The 27,420-nt window shown below is 43.5% G+C and overlaps 1 protein-coding gene across 2 annotated transcripts in view; it reads right to left on the bottom strand.

The window, feature by feature from the left end:
• The window catches only part of MYO19 (myosin XIX), a 338,653-nt gene that overhangs the window by 99,456 nt on the left and 211,777 nt on the right, over positions 1-27,420 (bottom strand). For both annotated transcript variants that reach the window (XM_073575566.1, XM_073575565.1), the window contains exon 13: positions 20,580-20,723. In XM_073575566.1, coding sequence (XP_073431667.1) covers positions 20,580-20,723 — 144 coding nt within the window. The remainder of the gene's footprint in view (positions 1-20,579; positions 20,724-27,420) is intronic.

Raw genomic sequence — 27,420 nt, 5'->3', positions numbered from 1 at the left:
AAAAAACGACCTCCTTTATCAGGGTCCCCTACTGTACCCGAACCCCAACAAACTGAATCTGGTAGCTTGGTTATTGAGGCCAACATCCTGAAGGCCAAGGGTCTGTCGGATGGGGTAATCCGGACCCTTCAAAAAAGCAGGAAATAACGCCATATACGGCAAAGTATGGAAGAAGTTCTCTTCCTGGTGTCTTCTTGATGTCCCTGATCCCTTCCATCCCAATATTGCTCAGGTCCTAATTTCCTACAAAAGGGATTAGAGCTAGGGCTCACACCAAGCACACTAAGGGTACAGGTGTCTGCCCTAGTTCCTTTTTTGGCCAGGACCTAGCCAGACACCATTGGGTTAAGCGATTTATGACCGCTGCTACCAGAATACAGCCTACACTCCCTAGTCGGTTTCCCCCCCTGGGATCTTAATATAGCGCTCAATAGTCTAACACATGCCCCATTTGAGCCCCTGACTGAAATTTCATTAAGAATCCTCACACTTAAGACAGTCTTTCTCGTAGCGATCACCACTGCTAGACGAGTAGGGGAACTGCAGGCCCTATTGGTACAAGAACCATACCTCTTGCTCAACTCTGACAGTATAGTACTGCGCCTAGACCCCTCCTTTATGCCCAAAGTGGTTTCAGACTTTCATAGGGGTCAGGATATTGTGTTGCCCTCATTTTGCCCAAATCCTTCCAATACGAAGGAAGAAAGATTCCACACTCTGGATGTTCGCAGAGTGGTTCTCCATTACCTTGAACTAACCAAGGATTGGAGAATTGAACAGAACCTGTTTATCCAATATTCAGGGCGGAATAAGGGAAAGAAGGTGACAAAAAACACAATAGCAAACTGGATATAACAGGCCATCGGCTTGGCATAGTCGTCAAAAGATCTCTCTCCTCCCGAGGCTCTAAAGGCCCACTCCACTCGATCAGTCGCTACGTCATGGGCAGCGAGAGGGAACCAGTCATCAGAGCAGATATGCAGAGCTGCCACCTGGTCCTCTGTGCACACTTTTACCAGACACTACAGATTAAATTTTGATAGGGATCTAACATTTGGCAGACGCGTTCTGCACGCCGTGGTCCCTCCCTAAAAAATTAGTGTTGGTATAGCTCCAAGGTGACTGTCATGGAAGGTGACTGGAGAAAATAGAATTAGACTTACCGGTAATTCGGTTTCTAGGAACCTTGCACGACAGCACTAATTTCCCTCCCTATCTAAATATCTTTATTGGATGATTCCTGCACTATTGGCGGTAACAATTCATGCTAGTTTGTCCAGAAAAAACACTGGAGGTAGCAGAAAGGGGAGGGTTATTTAACCTCTTTGTGTTTTCTGTCCCCCATTAGGGTGGGGAGACATCTTCCAAGGTGACTGTCATGGAAGGTTCCTAGAAACCGAATTACCGGTAAGTCTAATTCTATTTTTGTATATAGCCTAAAAAGTACTACTTTGGTCTCATGTGATGAGAGCACCTTCATCCACATTCTAGATGTGTCCCCTATATGGTATGTGGATGAAGGCACTCTGGTCAGATGAAACCAAAGTAAAACTTTCTGTGCTAAATGCAAAATGCTATGTGTGGCAGAAAACTTACAATGCCCATCACCTTGAAAACACCATCCCCACTGTCAAACCTAGTGGCAGCAGCATCATGCTGTGGAAATGCTTTTCTTCAGTAGGGACAGGAAAGCTTGTCAGAGTTGAAGGTAAGATGGATGTGACTAAATACATTGAAACCCTGGAGAAAATCTTGCTAGAGGCCGCAAAAGACATTTAGACTGGGGTTTAGGTTCACCTTCCTGCAGGACAATGGCCCTAAACATACTGCTAGAGCTACAATTGAATGGTTTAGATTAGGCCTGCACAACATACCTCTAGCAGTGAAGGATGCTGTGCAGCCAGTGGAGAACCTGGAGACTCTGGTTCTCATGTTCCTATATTAAACTGTATTTGCGTATTTCAGACGTGAATATAGTTGTACACTTTGGTGCCAGGACAGGAGCAGAGCTGACGTGCAGCGATGAGGTCATCACGCTGTAACTTCATCACTCTGTTGTCGCCACAGCGCAGAGGTGTCAAGCAGGCAGCGTAGATTGTAAAAGCTGCAGCCGATGATTAAATATGCTATTGTAGGAAGAGGAGGGTTGGCTTTACTATGAGGGCACCTTATAGGGCAACGAGGTGAGGAAGGAGATTGTGAAGGAGCCACAATATGCAGAACGGTGGGGCAGTTTCTGTGTGTAACATTACGGAGGGGGGCAGGTTGTGTGGAGGACATCTCAGAGGTGGCAGGTTTGTGGGGGACATTACGAAGAGGAGCAGTGTGGAGGGGAAATTATGGAGAGGGGCAGTGTGAGGTACATTACGTAGAAGGGCAGTGTGGGGGAATATTATGGAGAGGTTCAGTGTGGGGGGATATTATGGAGAAGAGTAGTTTGGGGGAAGACATTATGGAGAGATTCCGTGTACGGTGGACATTATGGAGGGGTTCAGTGTGTAAGAATATTATAGAAAGGGGCACTGTGGGATATTTTGTGCAGGTAGTACAGTAAGGGGTAATTATTTATGCAGGGGTACACCGTGGGAGATATTTTTAATTATGGAACAGTATAATGATTCTTTTATTTTTAAGGACATCGTGTCGGAAAGTGCTTCAGAGGAGAGGGAAGTCTGGAGAGGTAAGCTCTGGGCATGAAATCTCATCATGGCATGTGTACCATGGCAAACAGGTTAGAGACAAAAGAGATGGGAACAATTTAATTCAAAGAAGATACAGTGGGGCAAAAAAGTATTTAGTCAGTCAGCAATAGTGCAAGTTCCACCACTTAAAAAGATGAGAGGCGTCTGTAATTTACATCATAGGTAGACCTCAACTATGGGAGACAAACTGAGAAAAAAAAATCCAGAAAATCACATTGTCTGTTTTTTTTTCATTTTATTTGCATATTATGGTGGAAAATAAGTATTTGGTCAGAAACAAAATTTCATCTCAATACTTTGTGATATATCCTTTGTTGGCAATGACAGAGGTCAAACGTTTTCTGTAAGTCTTCACAAGGTTGCCACACACTGTTGTTGGTATGTTGGCCCATTCCTCCATGCAGATCTCCTCTAGAGCAGTGATGTTTTTGGCTTTTCGCTTGGCAACACGGACTTTCAACTCCCTCCAAAGGTTTTCTATAGGGTTGAGATCTGGAGACTGGCTAGGCCACTCCAGGACCTTGAAATGCTTCTTACGAAGCCACTCCTTCGTTGCCCTGGCAGTGTGCTTTGGATCATTGTCATGTTGAAAGACCCAGCCACGTTTCATCTTCAATGCCCTTGCTGATGGAAGGAGGTTTGCACTCAAAATCTCACGATACATGGCCCCATTCATTCTTTCATGTACCCGGATCAGTCGTCCTGGCCCCTTTGCAGAGAAACAGCCCCAAAGCATGATGTTTCCACCACCATGCTTTCCAGTAGGTATGGTGTTTGATGGATGCAACTCAGTATTCTTTTTCCTCCAAACACGACAAGTTGTGTTTCTACCAAACAGTTCCAGTTTGGTTTCATCAGACCATAGGACATTCTCCCAAAACTCCTCTGGATCATCCAAATGCTCTCTAGTAAACTTCAGACGGGCCCAGGCTTAAGCAGTGGGACACGTCTGGCACTGCAGGATCTGAGTCCATGGTGGCGTAGTGTGTTACTTATGGTAGGCCTTGTTACATTGGTCCCAGCTCTCTGCAGTTCATTCACTAGGTCCCCCCGCATGGTTCTGGGATTTTTGCTCACCGTTCTTGTGATCATTCTGACCCCACGGGGTGGGATTTTGCGTGGAGCACCAGATCGAGGGAGATTATCAGTGGTCTTGTATGTCTTCCCTTTTCTAATTATTGCTCCCACAGTTGATTTCTTCACTCCAAGCTGGTTGGCTATTGCAGATTCAGTCTTCCCAGCCTGGTGCAGGGCTACAATTTTGTTTCTGGTGTCCTTTGACAGCTCTTTGGTCTTCACCATAGTGGAGTTTGGAGTCAGACTGTTTGAGGGTGTGCACAGGTGTCTTTTTATACTGATAACAAGTTTAAACAGGTGCCATTACTACAGGTAATGAGTGGAGGAAAGAGGAGACTCTTAAAGAAGAAGTTACAGGTCTGTGAGAGCCAGAAATCTTGATTGCTTGTTTCTGACCAAATACTTATTTTCCACCATAATATGCAAATAAAATGAAAAAAAAACAGACAATGTGATTTTCTGGATTTTTTTTTCTCAGTTTGTCTCCCATAGTTGAGGTCTACCTATGATGTAAATTACAGACGCCTCTCATCTTTTTAAGTGGTGGAACTTGCACTATTGCTGACTGACTAAATACTTTTTTGCCCCACTGTATCATATACACTCCCTGTCAAAAGTTATGTCGCTTATCCAGGTTACGTAAATAAAAGCTTATAACCTGACGTTAAATTCATCCATTGGTTGTATAAATTATTCTATTGAAAGCTGAAACCCTCAGAAATGTGGCTTAGGTTAAGAAAATAAATTGCCATCAATGCAGAAATATTGATTATTTAATGGACACAGAATGGTCAGATTTTGGCAAGTCAAAATCTTATAAAGTCAGGTTATAAGCTTTTATTTACATAACATGGATAAGTGACATAACTTCTGTCAGGGAGTGTATAAGCTACCTGGACAGTAATGTTTATGTGTGATACGGACTACGTCTCATCAGTACTGTGGTTCTGCAGTCTGACGACGGCTGGTAACAACTCTCTGTATCCCCTTACCATTGTTAAGTACAGTATATACTGGGAGTTTCAGGTTCACTTGATACAAGCGTATATGGGGCTGAACTGACATAGGAATCGATCACTATACTAAGCATGGTGATGTGTTCCTACACAGACTGTGGTTGTGATCAAGTAGCATTCTATAATGTGCTTCATGTTAAAACTGAAAAATCCTTGGGACTTGGATTTGAGATTGTGAGGAGGACTTGGTTGAGATTCTGCTACAAAAACTCATATAAGTTTGGGTATTTTCATACTGATATTTTGGAGAAGAAACTCTCAATCTCTCTAAAAATACTCAAAACTTGGTTCTGATTATGTATTAATATACCGACGGTGATTCTGCTGATGTATTCATGGAAGTATCCCCTTTAAAACTTTTTTGCGGCCCTTCAGATTGGTTCAGTATGAAAATCTGGTCCTTAAAACAAAAAATGTTGTGCACCCCTAGTTTAGATCTAAGCATATTAATGTGGGTGAATGGCCCAGTCACGATCCACACCTAAATCTCAGAGAATCTGTGGCAAGATGTGAAAATTGCTGTTCGCAGACGCTCTCCATCCAATTTCAGCTAGATTGCAAAGAAGAATGGGCAAAAATTTCAGCCTCTCTGGTACAGACATAACCCAAATGACTTGCAGCAGTAATTGCAGAAAAAGGTGGTCCAAAAAAGTATAGGCTCAGGGGGCTGAATACAAATGCAAGTCACTACTGATGAGTGTAGTTAGATGGGAGGGAGGAGCTAAATGCAGAGCTCCTCCTTTCTTCTACCGCCTAAATGCAATTTTATGAGCATCATCTGTCATCTCCTATCTCAGTAATGAAACAATCTCTCTTCACTGAATATAGATTTTACCTATATAGAATTTTGAGAATGATCGATCAATTCTGGTGGAGAAAGAGGCAAATCTCACTGATAAGTAGAGATGGGCGAACCCAAAAACAGTAAAGTTCGGGCCCGTACTGAACATCTACTGTTTGGGCACGGACCCCGAACACGGACTTGAGCAAGAAGTCCATGTTACTGTTCGGGTTTGGCACCTCGTACACCGGTCGTTTCTTGCGCTATCCTCTGCATGACAGCGCAAGAAACAATGGCAGCTTAGATTGGCGGTAAGATTTATACCACCGGTCAGACTGCTGCTGCTGCTCCCTCGCTGTCAGATGACAGGGTGAGCCCGCAGATGTAATCAGAGCTAAAAAGTTTACCTAAGATTACAGGCGTTGGCTGATGGAACTACTACTTCCAGGTGCAAACCTCAGCTGTAGCGAGACTGGCTATCAAGAATAGAGGAGTCCCCACGCAGATTTTATTATTTGAATAAACAATTTAAAAAAAAATATGAAGCCCCCCATTTTTCACAACTAGCCAAGCTAAAGCAGACAGCTGGGGGCTGGTATTCTCTGACTGGTAAAAGAGCCATAGATATTGCCCCCCCAGACTAAAAATAGAAGCCTGCAGCTGCCCTAAGAAAAGGCGTATCACCCAGCTTTTCCCACTTGTCCCATGATGGTGGCAAGTGCAGTTCTTATTTGTGGGGTTGATGTCACCTTTGTATTGTCTGGTTATATCAAGCCCACGGGTTAATAATGGAGAGGTGTCTATAAGATGCCTATCCATTACTAATCCTATAGTTATACAGCCAGAATAAAGTCCTTTATTTGGAATAAAATTAAAAAACACTTTCACTTTATTTAAATAAACACAGTTACACTCACCTAATTCCCATTCCACTGAAGCCATCGTCTCTTAAAATACCACAAAATAAATAAACAACAATACTCACCTAACGCCCATTCCATTGAAGCCAAGGTCTCCTGTAAAAAAAACAAATAAAAAAACAACCATATCCCTCACCTATCCGACGTTCTATCACACGCTGTAATCCATGCCTGGTATAAATAATTTAAAACCTGGACAGTGCCAAGATTTGACTGCCCAGGCTGAAAACCACTGGACAATGAGCTGCTGCAAGTGCAGTATCAGTGGTGACCTCATTGAGGTTATAGCTGGTCACTTAGGCTGCATTCCCAGCCGAGCCAATGAACTGCGGTGAACTCAATGCTGCACAGTGAGACTTTTCTTACAGTGCTAAAGGGGAACGCACCGCTCCCAACACCTTAACCCTCTAAATGCTGCAATCACAGCATTTAACAAGCAGGCAGAGGAAGAAAGCCCCTCTGGCCTTGGTCCGGAGTCATCATGAGGCTCAATCATTGCAATAGTGACTCGATGTCATCATGACATCCAGGTCACCGAGGCACTAGCAGGTTAGGTAGATCATACCCAGTGCATGATCTCACCAACTTGTGTCTGCAGCACTGGCAGGTTGCATTGCTATCCGTTATAGCTGCAATCAGTCTGCAGAAGTGAAAGTCCCATAGTAGGACTAAGTAAAAAAGTAAAAAATTAAAAGACCACTGTAAAATTTTCAGCTTGTCTGATTTTTCTCTTCGTAGGTATATTTTTGAGTAAAATGTAAATTGTTCTTTTATTCTATAAACTACTGACATGTCTCAGAGTTTCAAAGCACTACATTTTGTATTTATGTTCAGAAAATGAGAAATGGTCAAAATAACGAAAAAATGCAGTGCTTGCAGATCTCAAATAATGCTATGAAAACAAGTTTATAATCATTTCGAAACTACAATACTAATGTTTTAATTCAGGAAGAGTTCAGAAATCAATATTTTGTGGAATAACCATGATTTCTAATCACAGCTTTCATGCGTCTTGGCATGCTTTCCACCAGTCTTTCACACTGCTTTTGGGTTACCTTATGCCACCCCTGGTACAAAAATTTAAGCAGTTCTTCTTTGTTTGATGGCTAGTGACTATCCATCTTCCTCTTGATTATATTCCAGAGGTTTTCAATGGGGTTCAGGTCTGGAGATTGGGCTGGCCATGACAGGGATTTGATGTGGTGGTCCTTCATCCACACAATGATTGACCTAGCTGTGTGTCATGGCGCATTGTCTTGCTGGAAAAAACAGTCCTCAGAGTTGGGGAACATTGTCTGAGCAGAAGGAATCAATTTGTTTTCCAGGATAACCTTGTATGCGGCTTGATTCACACGTCCTTCACAAAGATTAACTTGCCCAATTCCAGCCTTGAAGAAGCATCCTCAGATCATCACTGATCCTCCACCAAATTTCACAGTGGGTGCAAGACACTGTGGCTTGTACACCTCTCCAGGTCTCCGTCTAACCATTAGACGACCAGGTGTTGGACAAAGATGAAAATTAGACTCATCAGAGAAGATTACCTTACTCCAGTCCTCTATGCTCCAATCCTTATGGTCTTTGGCAAACTTCAGCCTGGCTCTCCTTTGCTTCTCATTGATGAAAGGCATTTTTCTACCTTTACATGACTTGAGCCCTGCCTCTAGGAGCCTGTTGCGAACTGTTCTTGCCGTGCATTTGCCGTACCATTTCCCATTCCTTTTGTAGATCACTTGATGTCATCCTGGGTTCCTGAGTGAAATTCAAATAAGATGACCATCATCCCGGTCAGTGGAGAGTCGTTTTCGCCCTCGGCCGGTCTGTAGTTTTGTTGTCCCCAATGTCTGCTGCTTGACCTTGTTGTAACGGACTGCCGTCTTAGAAATTTTAAGGATGGAGGCAACATGATGCTCACTGTATCCCTCTGCTAGTAAAGCCAGAATTGAACCCTTCTTTTCCTCACTCAAGACTTTTCTTTTCAACTCCTTTGGCATGGCTAAAAGTTATTTTTTCATTCCTATTACTTTTGGGATATTACTAGCACTTGTTTTGCCATCCAGCTTGTCCTATTGCAAGAGGATTGTGAACACCACAGCAGGGTTTTTTATACTTTCCTTCGTTAAATTAGATTTGGTTGAGGTGATCACCTAATCACAAGCACATTAAGTAGAATGAGGTATACTCTGGTTGGAATTCAACTGACACTGGAATGGAATGGCTGTCAGACATGTAAAGAAGCTGATTTTTATAAAACTGTGCAGTGGTCTCTTAATCTCTTAATTTTTGCCAGAGGATTTTACTCATTCAGCTGCAGCAGGAGGAAAAATAGGAGGCGTGCTTCTTTAAGAGTCCGTGTGGGTTTATTTGCTCCATAAACCCCAAAGCAAGTTAAGCAACAACACAAGGTTTCCAGCCTTCATTGCAGGCAAAAGCAACACTTAGGGTGTGTACACATGCTGCGGATTCTGCTGCGGTTCCGCAGCGGATTTGGCCGCTGCGGGTCCGCAGCAGTTTTTGCTGCGGTGTATAGTACCATTATTCCCTATGGGAATAAAAAACGCAGTGTAGACAGTGCGGATTTTTCTGCGCGGTTTTTCTGCAGTTTTGAAACCGCAGAAAGAATTGACATGTCAATTCTTTCTGCGGAATCCACCATTGTGGAGATGAAAAATCGCAGGGCAAAACCGCAGAGCAATCCGCAGGTAAAATCGCAGGTCTTTTGACCTGCAGATTTACCTGCGGATTTTACAAAATCCGCGCGGCCAAATCCGCACCCCATTCCGCAACGTGTAGCCTAACAGTCTTTAGCTGGGCTTTCCCTCAGGCCCTGTGAGCACACAGGCTAGGGCAATGTCCAGCCCGGAGGCTCCGTCTTGAGCCATACACACAGGAGGCCTTCTACCTCCCAAGTCACAGACCATGTGCTAAACTACAGCCTCCATTATGTAGGCTGTAATCACACCCACAGGTGAGGTATGGATCACATGGACTGGTCACCTGGTCATGACCTCACTGCAGGTCCATACATACACACACACATATATATTAATAAATAATATTATGGCAAAATAAACAATAAAAGAACCAATAAAACTGTCCCACTAGTGAACCCCTTTAGTGAACAGTGTACAAAAAAAGGGGGGCAAAAAATGATGCTTTATCATCATACCACTGAACAAAAAGTGGAAAAAAAATGGGATCAAAAAGACAAATGTAAATAAAAATGGTATTGCTGAAAATGTCATCTTGTGCTGCAAAAAACGAGCCACCATATAGCTCCATCAGCTGAACAATTAAAAAGTTATAGCTCTCAGAATAAAGTGACACAAAAATAATTTTTTTTCTATAAGAGTTTTTATTGTGCAAAAGAGCCAAAATATAAAAAAACTAGATAAATGGGCTATGATTTTAATTGTACTGACCTGAAGAATAAAGCTGCATTATCAATTTTACCATACCCGGAACGGCATTAAAAAATAAAAATTCCTGAATTGTTTGTTTTTGTTTATTCTGCCTCCCAAAAATCTGAATAGACAGCGATGAAAAAATGTCATGAGCCCAAAAATTGTACCAATAAAACGTCAACTCATCCTGCAAAAAAACAAGCCCCCACATGACTGTCAGCAGAAACATGGATAAATGATAGCTCTCAAAATATGGTGAAGCAAAAACTAGTTTTCGGAAAAAAAAAAAAACATCTTTTATTGTGTGAGAGGACCCAAACATAAAAACCCGATATAAATTTAGTATCGCTGCAATTGCAATGATGCGAAGAATAAAGTAATATAATCAATTATACTGCACAAGGAATGGCGTAAAAAATAAATAAAACCGATTTTTCACCTGCTGTTGATTTTTTCATTCTGCCACCCAAAGATTGCAGTAAGGCTCGGCTCACATTTATCCTGCGCTCTTCACTCAGCGCTTACACCAGGGTTTCCGTGTAAATCTCTGAAATACGTGATTCAGACAGAACCTCCGGAGGAAGATTCCATATAGGGAGGCAGATGAAGGGCACTGTGGATGCTGTCTCACCTGTGATTAGGTGGAGTTCGTCTTTTTATTAGGCGTGCATAAAAGTGCCATCGGCCACAGTTTTGTGCACTTCTAGAAAAAAGGACAGCGCTGAACAGAGGCCAGACAATGTCCAGAGTAACTTTGCTGCCTCATTACAGTGACTGGATCCTACGGGGATTTCATTTGAATTACGTCACTCGGAGATTTAAAGGGAAACCTCGATGTAAGTGCTCAGTGAGACCACAAGATAAATGTGATCCAAAATGTTATGTAAAATGTTTCCATAAAAGCTCAACTCAATCCACAAAAAAAGCAAGTCCCCACTCCGGTTCATCATCTGTTAACGGAAATATAGGGTGCTTCTATCTTACTTAAAATTATATTAATTTATTTACGCAATAATCAGTGATGATTAAAATAGACCACTACCACCATTAAAAAGATACCAGGAAGTGCCTGTACCTATCACTAAGCTGGACTGTACCTACCTAACAGCGGAGGTTGGCACCCTACACCTGCACAATGGTGCTCCCGCTCACCGTTGGCTGTCCCTTTTAACCCTACCCAGCCCTATTGGGATGGGGAGAAGGAAAGAAGGAGAAAATATAGACCCAGGTATTAACTCTTTAAAGGTATCAATGTACAATTAAATGCCACTTGTGTGGGAAGTCTATGTTAATGAATCATTACTACCCACGATCTAATTTGGGTGCATTGATCACCCCCAAGAATCAATGAAATAACAATTTAGAGGTTTGGGCTATGTCCCTCATCTATTTCCTGCCTATCAGTGGAGATTGGCACCCTATGTGAAAAAAAATTTTCTGCACTCCAGAGAACCTCCTGTATAAACAGTACTGCTTAGCCATATGGAGAGACTCGAGAAAGACGGAGAGCTATTTGCCAATAGTGCTCCGTCCCATCCGAGTATCGCCGTATGGTTAGGCAGTACTGTACAGCCACATATGGGGTATTTCTACATTCAGCAGAAATAGTGGGACAAATTCTGGTGCCATTTTTACCCATTTCCCAGTGTGAAAATGTTAAATCTGGGTCTAATGCAAAATACTGGTGGTAAAAATGTAATTTTTTTTTCTTCATTGCCCAATGATATAAAATTCTGTGACCCACCTGTAGTGTCAATATGATCAATGCACCCCTAGGTGAATTCACTGAGAGGAGTAATTTGTAAAATGGGGTCTCAAATGGGGGGGTTTCACTGTTCTGGCACCTCAGGGGTTCTGCCAATGTGACATGGCATGCTCAAACCAGTATAGCAAAATGTGAACTCCAATATGGCACTTTTTCCCTTCTGAGCTTTGCACTGTGCCTCAAAAGTAGTTTTTGACCACATATGGGGTATTGGGTGCACTCAGGAGAAATTGCAAAAATATTTTGGGGTAAATTTTGCCTTTTACCCTTGTGAAAATAAAAAAATTTGGGGCTAAAAAAAAAAACATTTTTGTGGGGAAAAATGTGATTTTTTTTTTATTTTCATAGCTTAATGTTATAAACTTCTGTGAAGCTCCTGCGAGTTCAAGGTGCTCACCATTACAGTTGAGCGAATAAGTTCGGAATTAGTGGCCGAATCTGAATTTGCCATATTCGTGCCAAATTTATGTTTGATGATCGGTTACGAACATATTCGCCAATTTCTTCTCCCATTCACTCCAATGACGTTCGGCGAATATTGCAAAAGCAATATTTGGCACCGATAGTAATTGGAACCGAATGTTGAAAAATTCGCTCAACTTTACTCACCACACATCAAAAGAAGTTCCTTGAGGGGTCTAGTTTGCAAAATGGTGTCACTTGTGGCGGGTTTCCACTGTTTAGGCACATCAGGGCTTTCCAAACACGACATTGCTATTCCAGCAAATTTTGCATTCAAAAAGTTAAATGGTGCTCTTTTCCCTTCCAAGCCCTGCCGTGCGACCAAACAGTAGGTTTTTCCCCACATATTGGGAATCGGCGTATTCAGGAGAAAGTGCACAACAAATTATATAGTGCACCTGTTATCCTTATGAAAATGCAAAATTTGGGGCAAAAAATATTTTTGAGGGAAAAATATATATTTTTTTTTTCTGTTTTTTTTTCACGGCTCACTGTTATAAACATTTGTGAAGCACCTGGGGGTTCAAGGTGCTCACCACGGGGGGCGGGGCCTAGCTCTTCATGTGAGAAGTCGGGTGGCTGTGCTTCTCTGCCACCATTAGCCTCAATTATCCTGCACAGAGCCAGAACCAGCTAATTCCTTTACCAGGATCAGATGTCTGAAGGTCCCAGGAGTCAGGGGCGAGCTTCTGCCAGACTCAGAGAAACAGACATGGGCCGCAAAAGGCAGAAAGATGTCGGAGCCTGCAGCAGTGCCTCAGTCCAAGATGGTACTGAGAGAGAGGAGGAGGCGGGAAGAAGAAACACAGCCTTTGCACAGAGGCTGGAAGTCTCAGCCCGGCTGATCAGGTATGTGAGGGGCATAGAGACAGATGAAGAAGGAAATGGAGGGAGTGAGAAGCACAGAGATGAGGAGGAAGACGATGAGGAGATGCCTGTGCTGAATGCAGAGCTGGAGCAGGAGGAAGAGGGGGATGGTGACACTGTGCAGTTAGCTGAAAGTGCAGATGTAGCAGAGCCCACCCTGCGGGATGTATTCCAAGCTGTCTTATACTGCAAGACTGCCTTAACTTCTCTAACAAAGCAGGTGAATTGCTTGAAAGAAGAAATGGGAGGCATAAAAACATCTATGCAGAAAGTTACAGCCAGATTAACTGAGGTGGAGGACAGAGTTGGTGTAACAGAAGATCACTTAACCTCAGTGCAAAAGACACAACAACAGCACACTCAGAGGATCACGGTAGTAGCCAATAAAAATGATGACCTGGAAAACCGGTCACGTAGGAACAATTTGCGCATTGTGGGCATCCCTGAGAGAGCTGAGGGTGCTGACCCCACAGCCTTTATTGAAACCTGGCTGCTGGACAAGTTTGGTGCTGATAACTTGTCGAGAGTGTTTGCGGTGGAGCGTGCCCATCGCGTACCCATGAGACCCCCCAGTGCCGGGAGATGGACCCCGCACGATGCTAGCCAGAATCCTGAATTGCAGAGACAGGGACACTATCTTACGAAAGGCTGGAAAGTTGACAGATCTTAACCTGGAGTGCAACCGAATCGAAATATACCCGGATTACTCAGCCGAGGTGCAAAAGTTGCGACTGCGGTATGGCGAAGTGAAGAAACAGCTCCGCTCTTTGCATTTGAAATACTCTACAATTTATCTTGCTAAATTAAGAGTGGAAGCTTTTGGAAAGGTCATTTTTTTCCCGTCACCGGTTGAGGCTGCTTCGTGGTTGGAGCGCAACCGGAGCAAATTGAGAGAAGATAATGGCAATATGACCACATGACCCTGCTAGACTGATCACTGGACAGGGTTGTGGCGCGGCTTTACTCTGCGAAATAGGAGCGCAGAGGAGGGGGAGAACTCCCCGCTGGGATCTACGTATTATGGTTATTTGTTTGACTAATGGTTCGGGACTATGCATACTGTTGACAATATGGCGGAGAGACTGCCAATGATGGAGGAGCACACGACGCATGTTGAAGTGCGGAATACTGAGAAGTTGCTCAGGTTCTTTGAGCTCCCACTCTCACGTTGGGGAGAGAGTGACAACTGCAAAAGGGGAAGGGTGGGGGGAGGTGGGTGGGGCGGATTTGTAGAGAGATGGGGGTTTTCATGCTGTTTGACCGGGTATGATTGGGACCACAATGTAATGATGTTACTTGATGATGATGGATTGTTCTTTCTAATGCACAATGAGTAACCGTACTGTTCGGATGTTAAGTTGGAATGTGCGTGGTATATCTGATAAGGTTAAGAGGGCGGCTGTTCTGAATAATATCAAATCTTGTGAACCTATGATCACGTGCTTGCAGGAGACACATCTCACTAGAAACACTATGCACTGGTTGTCAAGAGCCTGGATGCTAAAGACATATCATTCTACTTATTCCTCGTACTCCAGGGGGGTGTCAGTCCTAATACACAAAAACACACATTATGAAGAGCTGAAAGTGCATGTAGACAGTGAAGGGCAGTATGTATGGATAGCTTGCAGATTGTTCGGACACAAAATGATTTTAGTGGCTTTATATATCCCTCCACCTTACTCTAAAAAGAAACTACAAGCAGTACTGGAACTGACGGGCAGATGGGGGGAGACTCCGTTGTTGATTATGGGAGTCATTAACAACACTATGAATGATTATTGGGATAAAGTAAGACCGGCAGGTACGGAAGCTGGACAGGACAGGATGACTGCCTTTGGCAAGTATGTAGGGGAACTTGGGCTGGTAGATCTGTGGAGAGTACGAAATGAGGGTAAGAGGACTTTTTCATGTCATTCGGCAACACATGGAACACTGTCGAGGATAGACCTGGCTTTGGGGGATACCGCTATGGACGGGATGGTGGGGGAGGTGGAATACCTACAGAGGACTCTCTCGGATCATGGTCCTATGGTGGTCACGCTTCTGGTGAGATCTGCTCAGGGTCAGAGGGGAGGTTGGCGTCTTCACCCGACGTGGCTTAAAGTGGTGGACATGGGTGGCATAACCAAAGAGCTAGAGCACTTCTTCCAAATGAACGAAGGGAGTACTGAGGCCACAACGGTATGGGATGCCATGAAGGCGTTTACGAGGGGACTTTTTATAAGTGAGATTGCGAGGTGTAAGACCAAAACTAAATTGGCAGATCAACAAATAAAGGATGACCTGACAAGAGCGGAGGCAGACATGATTTTGGCGCCAACGAGTGAAGCTCACAATAGACTAAAATTGGCTCAGGAGGCAGTTGATAAACTGCACATGATGCAAGCTGAGAGGAAAAGGGCATTTCAGCAAGCCCAATTCTTTGAAGGAGAGAGAGTGGGTCACTTGTTGGCGGTGATATCTGCGGCACAAAGGGAGTCTTCCAGGGTGTATAAACTGAGAGATCAAACAGGGGCGACTCTGACAGACACAAAGGACATACTGGAGGTCTTCAAGGCATATTTCATGGCACTGTACACTTTGAGAGCACGGGATACAGAGGGGGATGTGGAGAAATTTTTGGAAGGCATTTCACTACCTAAATTGTCTGAGGAAGATAGGTTGAGGTTGGAAGAACCTGTGAGTGTGGAGGAGGTGGAATGTGCAATACTGTCTATGCCCAATAACAAATCACCGGGAGCTGATGGTCTACCTGGGGAGGTGTACAGGGAGTTAGTGGAACTGCTGGCTCCGAAATTGAAATCTGTGTTTGATGAGGCTTTAGTGACGGGGGCACTGCCGAGATCAATGGAGGAAGTGGTGATAGTAGTTCTGCGAAGGAGGGAAAAGATCCCATGGATGCGGAGTCGTACAGGCCCATTTCGTTGTTGACAATGGATGTCAAAATACTCGCTAAGATCCTGGCCACCCGGCTCACCGGGGTTGCGCATACCATTATACACGAGGACCAGTCTTGCTTTATGCCTAACTGCTCCACGGCTGTTAACTTAAGAAGATTATTTCTTAATATGCAACTGCCTGCTGATAATGGTGGCAGGAGAATAGTGATGTCATTGGACGCTAGGAAAGCATTTGATAGCGTGGAATGGCAATACTTATGGAAAATCATGGAACTGATGGGATTCGGCCCCGCGTTCATGGCCTGGGTGAAGTTATTGTACTCATCCCCAAAGGCGGTAGTTAAGGTGAATGGAGAACAGTCCGGGATGTTTGACTTGCATAGGGGCACAAGGCAGGGGTGTCCGCTGTCCCCGCTATTGTTCGCGGTGGCAGTGGAGCCCCTGGCGGCCAAGATCAGAGCTAAGAGGGGAGTGGTCGGATTTAAATTTGGGAAGCTGGAAGAAAAAATATCATTGTATGCCGACGACATCCTGTTGTTTTTGGAAAGTGCAGGAGAGACACTGGGGTGCACGATGGATGTAATTACACAATTTGGGTGCATTTCGGGACTGGAGATAAATTGGCACAAGTCTTATGTCATGGCTGTGGATAGAGCAATAGAAGCGGAGGAGATAGATGAGAGGGGGAAACAACTCCAACTAGTTTCACAGTTTAAATACCTAGGGATATGGGTAGCTCTTCCACTGTCCCGATTCACGGGTCTGAATTTGGTTCCTCTGCTAGAGAAATTTAAAGGGAAAATAGGTGCATGGTGCAAATTGGCTTTAACGGTAACAGGTAGAACTAACCTGATTAAGATGGTCCTTATGCCACAACTCATGTACGTTTTGCACAATTCGCCGATATGGCTACCAAAAAAACGGTTTCGGGGCATTGATTCTATCTTCAGATCCTTGATATGGGGCAAGAAGCAGGCACGGATTAAATTTGGAACTCTGCAAAAAGGAAAGGAAGAGGGAGGACTGGCCGCACCAAATCCATGGGTCTATTTCTTGGCAGTACAGGGCCAGCATGTCAGGGGATGGAGAGAGCTCGATTGTGGAGGAGAAGCTCACCGGGTGCTGACACATGTGACGGGGAGACGCCCACTTATCCAGGGTCTAGAGGATGGTACCTTTAAGAAACTGGGAGCACCATATCCTACCATAGGCATGATTCAGAAAGTATGGGACACCATTAAAAGGATCAGAGGGGTGGATGAGCTGACTAGGTACTCACCGGTGTGGGACAATGAGCATCTGCCGGAACTTAACAAGCTGCGTCAAATGGGCAATTGGAAGGCGAAAGGAGTGAGATATGTGTGCCAGCTGCAGAGTGGAACGGACCTGAAGACCTTTGAGACATTGAGAGAGGAATTTGATTTGCCTTCGGTATGGGGGTTTCAATACTATATGCTTCGACATGCTTGGAGGGCACAGTGTAGATTGGGAGCCATGACGGTTCAGGGCGACATTGTACTAGACTTTGTGTGTATGAAGGGAGGGACGAGGGGAGTTATATCGAGCATATATCATGATCTACTACACTCCTATCTGGGGGACAATCACCTCACTGCAAAGAGTAAATGGGAGAGGGAGGTGGGTACCCTCACAACAGAACAATGGGAGGCTATTCTTGAATATGTCCCGAAGAGCTCTCTAAGCGAGCAGGCACGGCTCTCCCAATTATATGTAATACATAGAACATACAAAACACCGCTGGTCCTATTCAAGGCGGGCTTGAGGGGAGACTCTAGCTGCCCTAGATGTGGCACAGACCAGGCCGGACTGTTACACATGCTATGGTCGTGTCCGCGGCTGGTGGCATACTGGCTGGTCGTTATCAACAAAATTGAGAGAGCTTATGCATGTACGCTCGACAGGAATCCAGTGCTGTGTGTTTTGGGGGAGGTGGATGGGATACCTGTCTCAGAACATTACAAATTGGCAATAGCGAGGTTGCTGTATGTGGCACGCAAACTAATAGCACGAAAATGGAAGGATTCGGAACCCCCCACTAGGAGGGAATTTATTGCTCAGACACGTACGGTAATGCATTTAGAGGAAAGCATTTACAGGCGAAGGCATGGTGAAAGAACTTTCGAAAAAATATGGTCTGCCTGGATGGCGGTGATATGATTGCTAAGACTCTCAAGTATACCCGGCATAAGGAGTATTGGGGGAGGGGGGAGGGGGGGATGGCTTTGATTGTATTACTACAAGATATGTGAATTGTTACATGTATATTGATATCCACTGTTTATTGTTTAAAATCTTTTGAAACCTAAATAAAAATAACTGGTTTAAAAAAAAAAAAGATGCTCACCACACATCTAGATAAGTTTCCTGAGGGGTCTAGTTTCCAAAATGATGTCACTTGGGGGGGTTGTTCCATTGTTTGTTTAGGGTACGCTTCCACAGTCAGTAAACACTGCAGATTGGACGCTGCGTATACCCGCAGCGGCCAATCCGCAGCGGCCAGATGTTACAGCATTGTGGAGGGTATTTTATGAAATCCCATCTCCACTATGCGTGCAGGGACACCTGTGACTTCCCTGCGTAACCGGACATGTGGCATGTCTTTCTAGGCATGTCTATTTATCTTGCGGAGATGCTCAGTCTCTGCAAGATAAATATCACAGTCCTATGTATAGGATGTGGTGATTCTGCATGGTTCAATGAACACATGCGGAACCACAGAGCATAAAAAAACTGGTAGCGCTTTGGACAGAGCTAAGTCCGGAAATACAGCAAAAATATGCCAATTTTTGTCAAAAATGACACATACATCTCACCCCAAAACTTAATATATCTATACAGCAATAAGTGAGGTTAAAAAATAACTTTTAATATGTAACTTAAAAGCGCCAAAACAATAATGTCACCAATAGTAATTAAAAGGATGCCATCTGATGGGTAATCCCTGGAAAAAAATGGGAACCACCCAACCGCATCAATCAGGATATAAAACGTTGCTAATTTATCATGTCAGGCAACAGTTTGTATAAAGGATACAGCATTTAACAGTTAGCACACAATGCCATAGCCAATTGCATATATGTATATTGTGTTTGGCTAAACCAAAAAGGATTTATAGCCCCGAGATACAAGAAGGTGAGATATATAAAATAGGAACAATCTCACCGGTTTTTGCAGATGGCCAGGAGTCTCCAGGGATACTCTGTATACACACAGGGAGGTAGCGATAGGAAGACAATACCCTGTCAAATCCCTCAAAAACTAACCATCATCTGATCCCCAGACTCCTGCCCTTACAAGGGCAATCCACAGCTCACCCTATATTGCACATGCCCTGCACTTTCCCTTAGAAGAGCGTCCCAACGCGTTTCAGCCAAGTAAATCTTCAGGGGACTAATTGTTGCAAAGTGCCATAGTGCTAAAGCTCAAAACAAGGATCCTTGTTTTGCTGTCTGCATTTATAGTGGAAGGATCCATATTCAAAAAGCCAAATGGTGCTCCTTCCCTTTTGAGCCCTGCCGTGTACCCAATCAGTGGTTTTCCCCCACATATTTGGTATCAACATGCTTGGGAGAAATTGCACAAATTTTTCCATGTTACCCATTGCAAAAATAAAAAAAAATAGGTCTTAATTAAAATTTGTGACAAAAACTTAAATGTTCTACATTCCAAAAGTTCCTGTGAAGCACCTGAAGGGTTAATAAACTTCTTGAATGTTGTTTTGCGTACCTTGAGGAATGCAGTTTTTAGAATGGTGTCACTTTTTGGTATTTTCTGTCATACAGACCCCCCCCAAAGTCACTTCAAATGTTATGTGGTCCCTAAAGAAATGGCTTTGTAAATTTTGTTGTAAAAAATAAAAAATGGTGGGAAATATTAACTATTTAACTTTCTATTTAAAGGACATAAAATTTAAAAGTTTGAAAATTGCAAAATTCTCAAAATGTTCGCCAAATTTCCGGGTTTTTTTTTTCACAGATAAGTGCAAGTCATATCAAAGAACTTTTACCACTGTTATAAAGTACAATATGTCACAAAAAACAGTCTCAGAATCAGTGGGATCCATTGAAGCGTTCCAGAGTTATTATCTTTATTACCTCAAAGTGACACTGATCATAACTGTAAAATTAGAATGTAATAAACTTGTTCTAAAATGCTATTTAATTATTATAATGGTATGGGTAAAGAAAACTAAATTACAAAGCTTCTCCTATACTTTGTAATGTGAAACATTCAGCACACAAATAGCATAAGGATGACAACCGTGTGCTGAACATGTTGTTCACTGACTCAGACTTGTATTGACCATTGTCATCTGTGTTTTACAAGGACATATGCATAAGAGCAGTGGTTATAATGGGTACGTGGGTTATATGTGAAAAAAAGGATACCACACGTACTGGAAACACGGACATGTGAAGGAATCACCCGGCCTGCAAATAGTTGATCTGTGGGGGTGATAAGGGCAGTAAGCTGATCTAAACATGGGTCATCAAGAGCAATGGACAACACATTTAAGCTTTCACCCTGCAATTTTAATGTCCGTTTTTTATTTAACAACTTTACTTTAGGGAATAAAAGTTATTCTGGTAGTTTCTCCATAGATTGTCCTTTCTCTAACTGGCATACAGTACACTGACTGCACAGAATTGAGAATAACTAACCTTAAATTTGGAAACAACTGTCACGGCTGTCATTCTGTTGGGTGCACCAACATAAACATTGTTAGTGACTAGTGGAAACACCTCTTGAAGTAGTCTGTCCTTTGTCTCCTGCAAAAGTTGAATAAGTTCTGGTGGAACAGGGTCCTAGATAAGGAATACAAAAATGCATATATAAACAGGCTTCAATTACTGTACAGGAATATATTTCAGAGGAAATAATGACAACTGCTATTTTCATAGTATGTGCATTTTTGTAAAGAAATACACTATTTTTTTTTCAAAGAATGAAAGTAGTACAGCACATCAAAAATATAATTGCACCACAAAGATTCTTCCTGCAATAGCCCTCACAAATCTAGGAGGAAATTTCCCGCAGTAATATAGTAAATTAACAATATCCAGCATTTAAATCCTGTGTACCTGGCATACTGAAACAGCAGCTATAGGGCAAAAATTAAGTTTTATTCTACCTACAGCCACTCGCTTACAATCAATGGAGTGGGAAAGGAAGCGATCACAGTCAACAGTCACTATACAATGAGCGTGGCTGTAATCATCTTCCTGACAGCCAACTCTGCAGAGTGTGTGCAGTGTATGTGTGCAGAGCTGGCTGTCAATCTAAGTGTAGGGGAATGTTCACAACCGTACTCACTGTTTAGTGAGTGCTGACTGTAACCGCTCTTTGCACTTCTCCGATGATTAAAAGCTAGCAGCTGCAGGGACAGTTAAACTTCATTTTCTCCCTGTAGTCGCTGCTCCAGTAAGTCAATACAGAGTATTTAAACACTGTTTGCCTGCAGATTACCACTATGTCCACAGGTAAATAGCGTTCATGGACAAGAAAGCCTGCTTTCAATAATGCCCATCTTCTCCTGTCACATACGCATGTCAAAAATAATCATAATGGCAAAACATTAAGTGCTAACACGTGCACAAGGAAAGACATAATTACTTGCCAGTAATGGGATTTTACAGAACCCATGACAGCACAATTGATAGAGGTAATCCGCCTTTCAAGAACTGAAAACCTACAGAATAAAAGGTCTGATCCACTCCCACGCATCAGCTGGATTACAGAGCATGAGTGGACACCCTTTAACAGTAATAAAACATCAACACAAAATTGCTTCCTCAAGCACTAGTGAAACCAACCCCATGAATGAAACAAGTGATCACCCATTACATCATTGGCAGGAGGGAATATAAGGGTGCTGGTCAGGAGTTCTGGAAAATCCCATTACTGGTATATAATTTTGTCTTTTCCCATCACCCATGACAGCATCATGGAGAGATTTACAGAGAACTTTAACTTTACGGTGGGACCACAGCCTTTAGAACCCTTCTCCCAAAGGATAGATCGGCAGAAGATCCCAAATCACCTTGCATCTTGTATAGACACTATAGGTTTGAAGACCACATTGCTACCTTACATATGTGTTTGATAGAAATATCTGCTTTCTCTACCCAGATGGTTGATATAGGCTTAGTAGAATGAGCCATCAGGCCTCCTGGAACTGCTCCATTACTTGTGGAATATGCTAATTTCATAGCCTCTTAGTCCATCTAGCAAGTGTGCGTGCAGCTAGAAGAATAAGGGTGGCTCTCACCATCCCATAAAATCCACTTTATTAAGGCAATTTGATAATTGACCCATAATAATAGACCCATAGATTGCATTTGCGCGAAATGGCCGTCGTCCTTCACAGTCCACACATGGGACTCTCCTGTCTTGGATGTTTTAAATTGCCTTAATATAGTGGATTTTATGGGACGGTGAGTGCCACCCTTATTCTTCTATTTGCACATGTTCTGTTTTTTTCGTTTGGGTTGGCACCCGAGAGCCCAGGCACAGATGCTTACATCGTTTCTGATACCAAATCCAGGTGTATGAACACAGGTGCTGCAGCGATGTGTATTTTTTTTTGTTATTTTTTTGTTTGTGACCAACTAGAAATTGTGCTTCTAGAGGCGTTAAGACCTTTCCTAGGGTCCTGGACGGAAGTGAAAAGTGACTGACATCTCCTGCGGCTGAGATATATTTTATAGGACTTCACTTGAAATCAAGAGTAGGTATTGCTCTTCCTTAGGATTCCTAGGGTTAGTACAGAGGAAAGGGAGCACAATTCCCAGACTTAGAGGCTACCTTAGGGAGGTTGGATAAGTCTGGTTTCAAAATTACCCTATCCTTTAGGACTTAAATAAATGAAGTCAGAGCCACCAGGATGTTTTTAGAGTAAGGATCTTAACAGATGATGAATCTATGGGCTCAAACTGAGGTTTGGTTAGAGCTACCCCTAACCATAATCCCAACCCTAACCATAACCCTAACCACAAACCTAACTCTAACACACCCTTAACCCTAATCCTAACCTCAACCCCAATCCAAACCCTAGCCCCAACTCTAGCCGCAACCCTATCCCCAACCCTAACTTTAGCCTAACTCACTTTAGCCCCAATTCTAACCCCAATGGGAAAATGGAAATAAACGCATTTTTTTTATTTTATTATTTTTCCCTAACTAAGAGGGTGATAAAGGATGGTTTTATTTACTATTTTTTTATTTTGATCACTGTGATAAGGTCTATCACAGTGATTAAAATGAACAAATATGAAAAATCTCCTATTGTTGCCAGGTGCAGGCCAGCAGATCTCAGTGTGCGCACTGCGCATACACCCGCCATTTTCTAACCGAAAGAAGACATTGACGGCCGTGGGGGGGAGCAGGAGGGCTCAGGGGGGATTGGGAACCCTATTTCTCTCTCCTCTGATGTGCAATCACATCAGAGGAGAGAGAAATTAAATGGCAAATCAGACTTTTTTTTTTTCAGTTGCCATTATACCATTAATAACGGCGATCGCAACCCCAGAGTCGGTAAAAAAAACAACCTGAATCATGTTCTCTGAGGCCTCGGCTACCCCCAGCAGCAGAGAGCCCAGAGAAATTCCGACTCTGGGGGCCGCTATACACTTTTTCCTGTGGATTAAGTACCCTTAACTGCCACCCTTAAAAGGCATATCGGCGGTCGTTAAGGGGTTAAATAGTTTAACAGCGCCAACGTGACAGTGTCTGTAGTTTACTTAGCAAAATCCAGCTTGAAAAAATGATTTTGAAATTCGAAATGTTGGCCTACCGAAATGTATGTTCAGTAAATGTACTCAATACTTGGTCAGGGCTCCTTTTGCATCAATTACTGCATCAATGCGGCGTGCTATGGAGGTGATCAGACTGTGGCACTGCTGAGGTGTTATGGAAGTCCAGGTTGCTTTGATAGCAGCCTTCAGCTCGTATGCATTGTTGAGTCTGGTGTCTCATCTTCCTCTTGACAATACCCCAGGTGCCAATTCCTGCTGGAGAATTAAATTTCCATCTCCAAAAAGCTTGTCAGCAGAGGGAAGCTTGAAGTGCTCTAAAACTTCCTAGTAGACAGCTTCACTGACTTTGGTCTTGATAAAACATCATTTTTCAAGCTGGTGTTATAAAGTATTCTAATTTACTGAGATAATGACTTTTGGGTTTTCATTGGCTGTAAGCCTTAATCATCAATATTAACAGAAATAAACACTTGAAATCACTCTGTAATGACTCTATATAATATATGAGTTCACTTTTTGTATTGAAGAACTGAAATAAATTAACTTTTTGCTGATAGTCTAATTTTGTGAGATGCACCTGTATTTTAGCCATGACTTGTCTGCCGTGTTTATGAGACATTTTATTTGACACATCTTCAGGACTGTCATCATCTACTGTATTCCCAACCTGCACCATGCCCCCCATCCTGCTGAAACCTCTATGCTGAGCATGATGCTGCTGTATTTGTCCATATTTCTGCACCTGCTGTGTGATATGGTAACAGTACTCCACATAATAACGCAAACCAATTTACCCTTAAATAAAAATAATGCATCTTTTGTGACCTCTAGATGGTAACATTGCCCCTAGACAATATAATTGCCCTCTACAAATGCCCTTGAAAGTAGCAGTGCTCACAATTTGCCCACTAAAAAGTAATAATGGCTCTTGTGTGTCCTTTTAACAGTCAAAATACACTGAGTGCCACCTTGATGTAACAATGCCTCTTAAATTCCCACTAAAGTTTTAATATATTCCCGAGTGCTCCTAAAAAGTAATATTGTCCCCCAAGTCCTGCATAAACAGTAATAATGGCCTATGTCCCATTATGTATAGTAATAATGCCTCAAGTCCTCCCACAAATTGTAATAATGTCACAAATTTCTGCACAATAGTTGTAATATCCCCTAATTCCCCCTCCCCACATACAGTAATAATGGCCGCCGAGTCCCCCCCCTACATACATCAGTCAGAGTCCACTCCTGCAAACAAAAATCATGGACCCCATATAATATAATTCTCCCCAAAATGCATCACACACTTTATGATACTCACACAGTATAATGCCAAACAGAGCCCACAACACAGTCTGATGACCCCCCCACAGCCACTCACAGTATGATGGCCTCCACAGTGCCCCCCAACATAGTGTGATGGCTTCAACTGTCCCCAAACACAGTATGGATAGATCCCATAGCTCCCTCACAGTATGATGCCCCCACAGAACATTGCCACACACAGTACAGGATATACCTAAATAAAATGGGAATGATTGGTGATATCAGCTTCCTGTTTGTGGCACATTAGTATATGGGAGAGGGGAACTTTTCAAGATGGGTGGCCATTTTGAAGTCAGCCATTTTGGATCCAACTTTATTTTTTCCAATGGGAAGAGGGTCATGTGACACATCAAACTTATTGAGAATTTCACAAGAAAAACAATTGTGTGCCTGGTTTTAATGTAACTTTACTCTTTTACTAGCTGAAGAGCCCGGCATTGACCGGGCATAGTAACTAACTACGGTTAGTTATAACAAATTATGAATATATATATATATACACACACATATATCCCACTCCGCATAGCCACATTCACTATAATATCCCACATCATCCTGTCAGCCAGAGCTACCGGACTACTACCACTGGACTACTAATATCCCACATCATCCTGTCAAAGCCACCGGACTACTACCCCTAATATCCCACATCATCCTGTCAGCCATAGCCACCGGACAACTACCACTAATATCCCACATCATCCCGTCACGGCTGCCGGACTACTACCCCTAATATCCCACATCATCCTGTCAGCCAGAGACACCGAACTACTGTCACTAATATCCCACATCATCCCGTCAGCTAGAGCCAGCAGACTACTCTCCCTAATATTCCACATCATCCCATCAGCCAGAGCCACTGGACTACTAGCCCTAATATCCCACATCATCCCTTCAGCCTGGGGTCAGAATCAGAGCACTGAGTGGAATGGCCCTAACTTCCATATTGGGGATCCCGTTAAGAAAGGCCTGGCATCAGAACCAGAGCGCTGAGTGGATTTGCCCTGATTTCCATACCAATTATCCCTTTAATAGAAGCCTTGAGTGAGAATCAGAGCGCTGAGGGATTTACCCTAACTTCCATACTGGAGATCCCTTTAAGAGAGGCCTGGAATCAGTACCAAAGCGCAGAGTGGATTTGCCCTCACTTCCATACCGGGGATCCTTTTACGAGAGGCCTGGGTTCAGAACCAGAGCGCTGAGTGGAATTGCCCTAACTTCCATACCAATGATCCCTTTAAGAGACCCTGGGCACAGAACCACAGAGCTGAGTGGAATGGTCCTAACTTCCATACCAGGGATCCCTTTAAGAGAGGCCTGGGGTCAAAACCAAAGCGCCGGATGGATTTGTCCTGACTTCCATACTAATGATCCCTTTAAGAGGGAAGATATGCCTATGGGACGGAGGATGTGTGATGGGGATATGGGCATGGGAGGGGGGATTCATTTCTGTCATGTGCTCCCTGCTCCTTTCTGGGGGGCAGACAATGGCTGGGAGCTTATGTTTCCGGGGATGCTATATTTCTCTCACCCGGTCACTGTCTGCTGAGGTGTTGTCGGATGAGAAAACTGTTGCTCATAGCAACCAATCATAGCTCAGCTTCTTTTAAACAGCTCTGGTGAAATGAAAGATGCTTAGTGATTGGTTGCAAGGAAAACTGTTGCTCATAGCAACCAATCACAGCTCAGCTTCTTTTAAACAGCTCTTTTGAAATGAAAGATGCTTCGCCATTGGTTGGTGATACACACACACACATTCAATTTTAAATATACATGAGTACTTTACAAGTTTATGACCACTTATAAAAATGTGCTCATAGTGCTGCCCATTGTGTTGGATCCTCTTCTCCCACTCTTGACACACTGATAGCAACACTGCAGAAGAAATGCTAGTCTAAAGCCCCCGTCACACTAAGCGAGATCGTTAGCGAGATCGCGGCTAAGTCACAAGTTTTGTGATGCAGCGCTCAGCAGCGATCTCGCTGTGTGTGACACCTATCAGCGACCGCCCCCCCCCCCCCGCCGGGTATCGCTGATCGTGCTGGAGTGTCCTGGGCCTTTTTTTGATCGCTGGTCTCCCGCTGGCCAGCACGCATTGCTCAGCAGCGATCTCGCTGTTTGTGACACCTATCAGCGACCGCCCCCGCCGCCGGGTATCGCTGATCGTGCAGGAGTGTCCTGGGCCTTTTTTTGATAGTTGGTATCCCGCTGGCCAGCACGCATTGCTGCGTGTGGCAGCAGGAGACCAATGATCAGCGAGCTCCCAGCGCTGTAAGCAGACGCTGGGAGCTGGTATCCGAGGTAAACCAATGGCAACCAATCACAGCTCAGCTTCTTTTAAACAACTCTGGTGAAATGAAAGATGCTTCGTCATTGGTTGGTGATACACACACATTCAATTTAATATATAGATGAGTTATTTACAAGT

The sequence above is a fragment of the Dendrobates tinctorius genome, unplaced genomic scaffold (assembly GCF_039654945.1).
Source record: "Dendrobates tinctorius isolate UK_male_01 unplaced genomic scaffold, ASM3965494v1 ptg000045l, whole genome shotgun sequence".
Taxonomy (NCBI): domain Eukaryota; kingdom Metazoa; phylum Chordata; class Amphibia; order Anura; family Dendrobatidae; genus Dendrobates; species Dendrobates tinctorius.
Note: the sequence above shows the minus strand (reverse complement) of the source record. Positions and strands in the feature narration are given on the sequence as shown.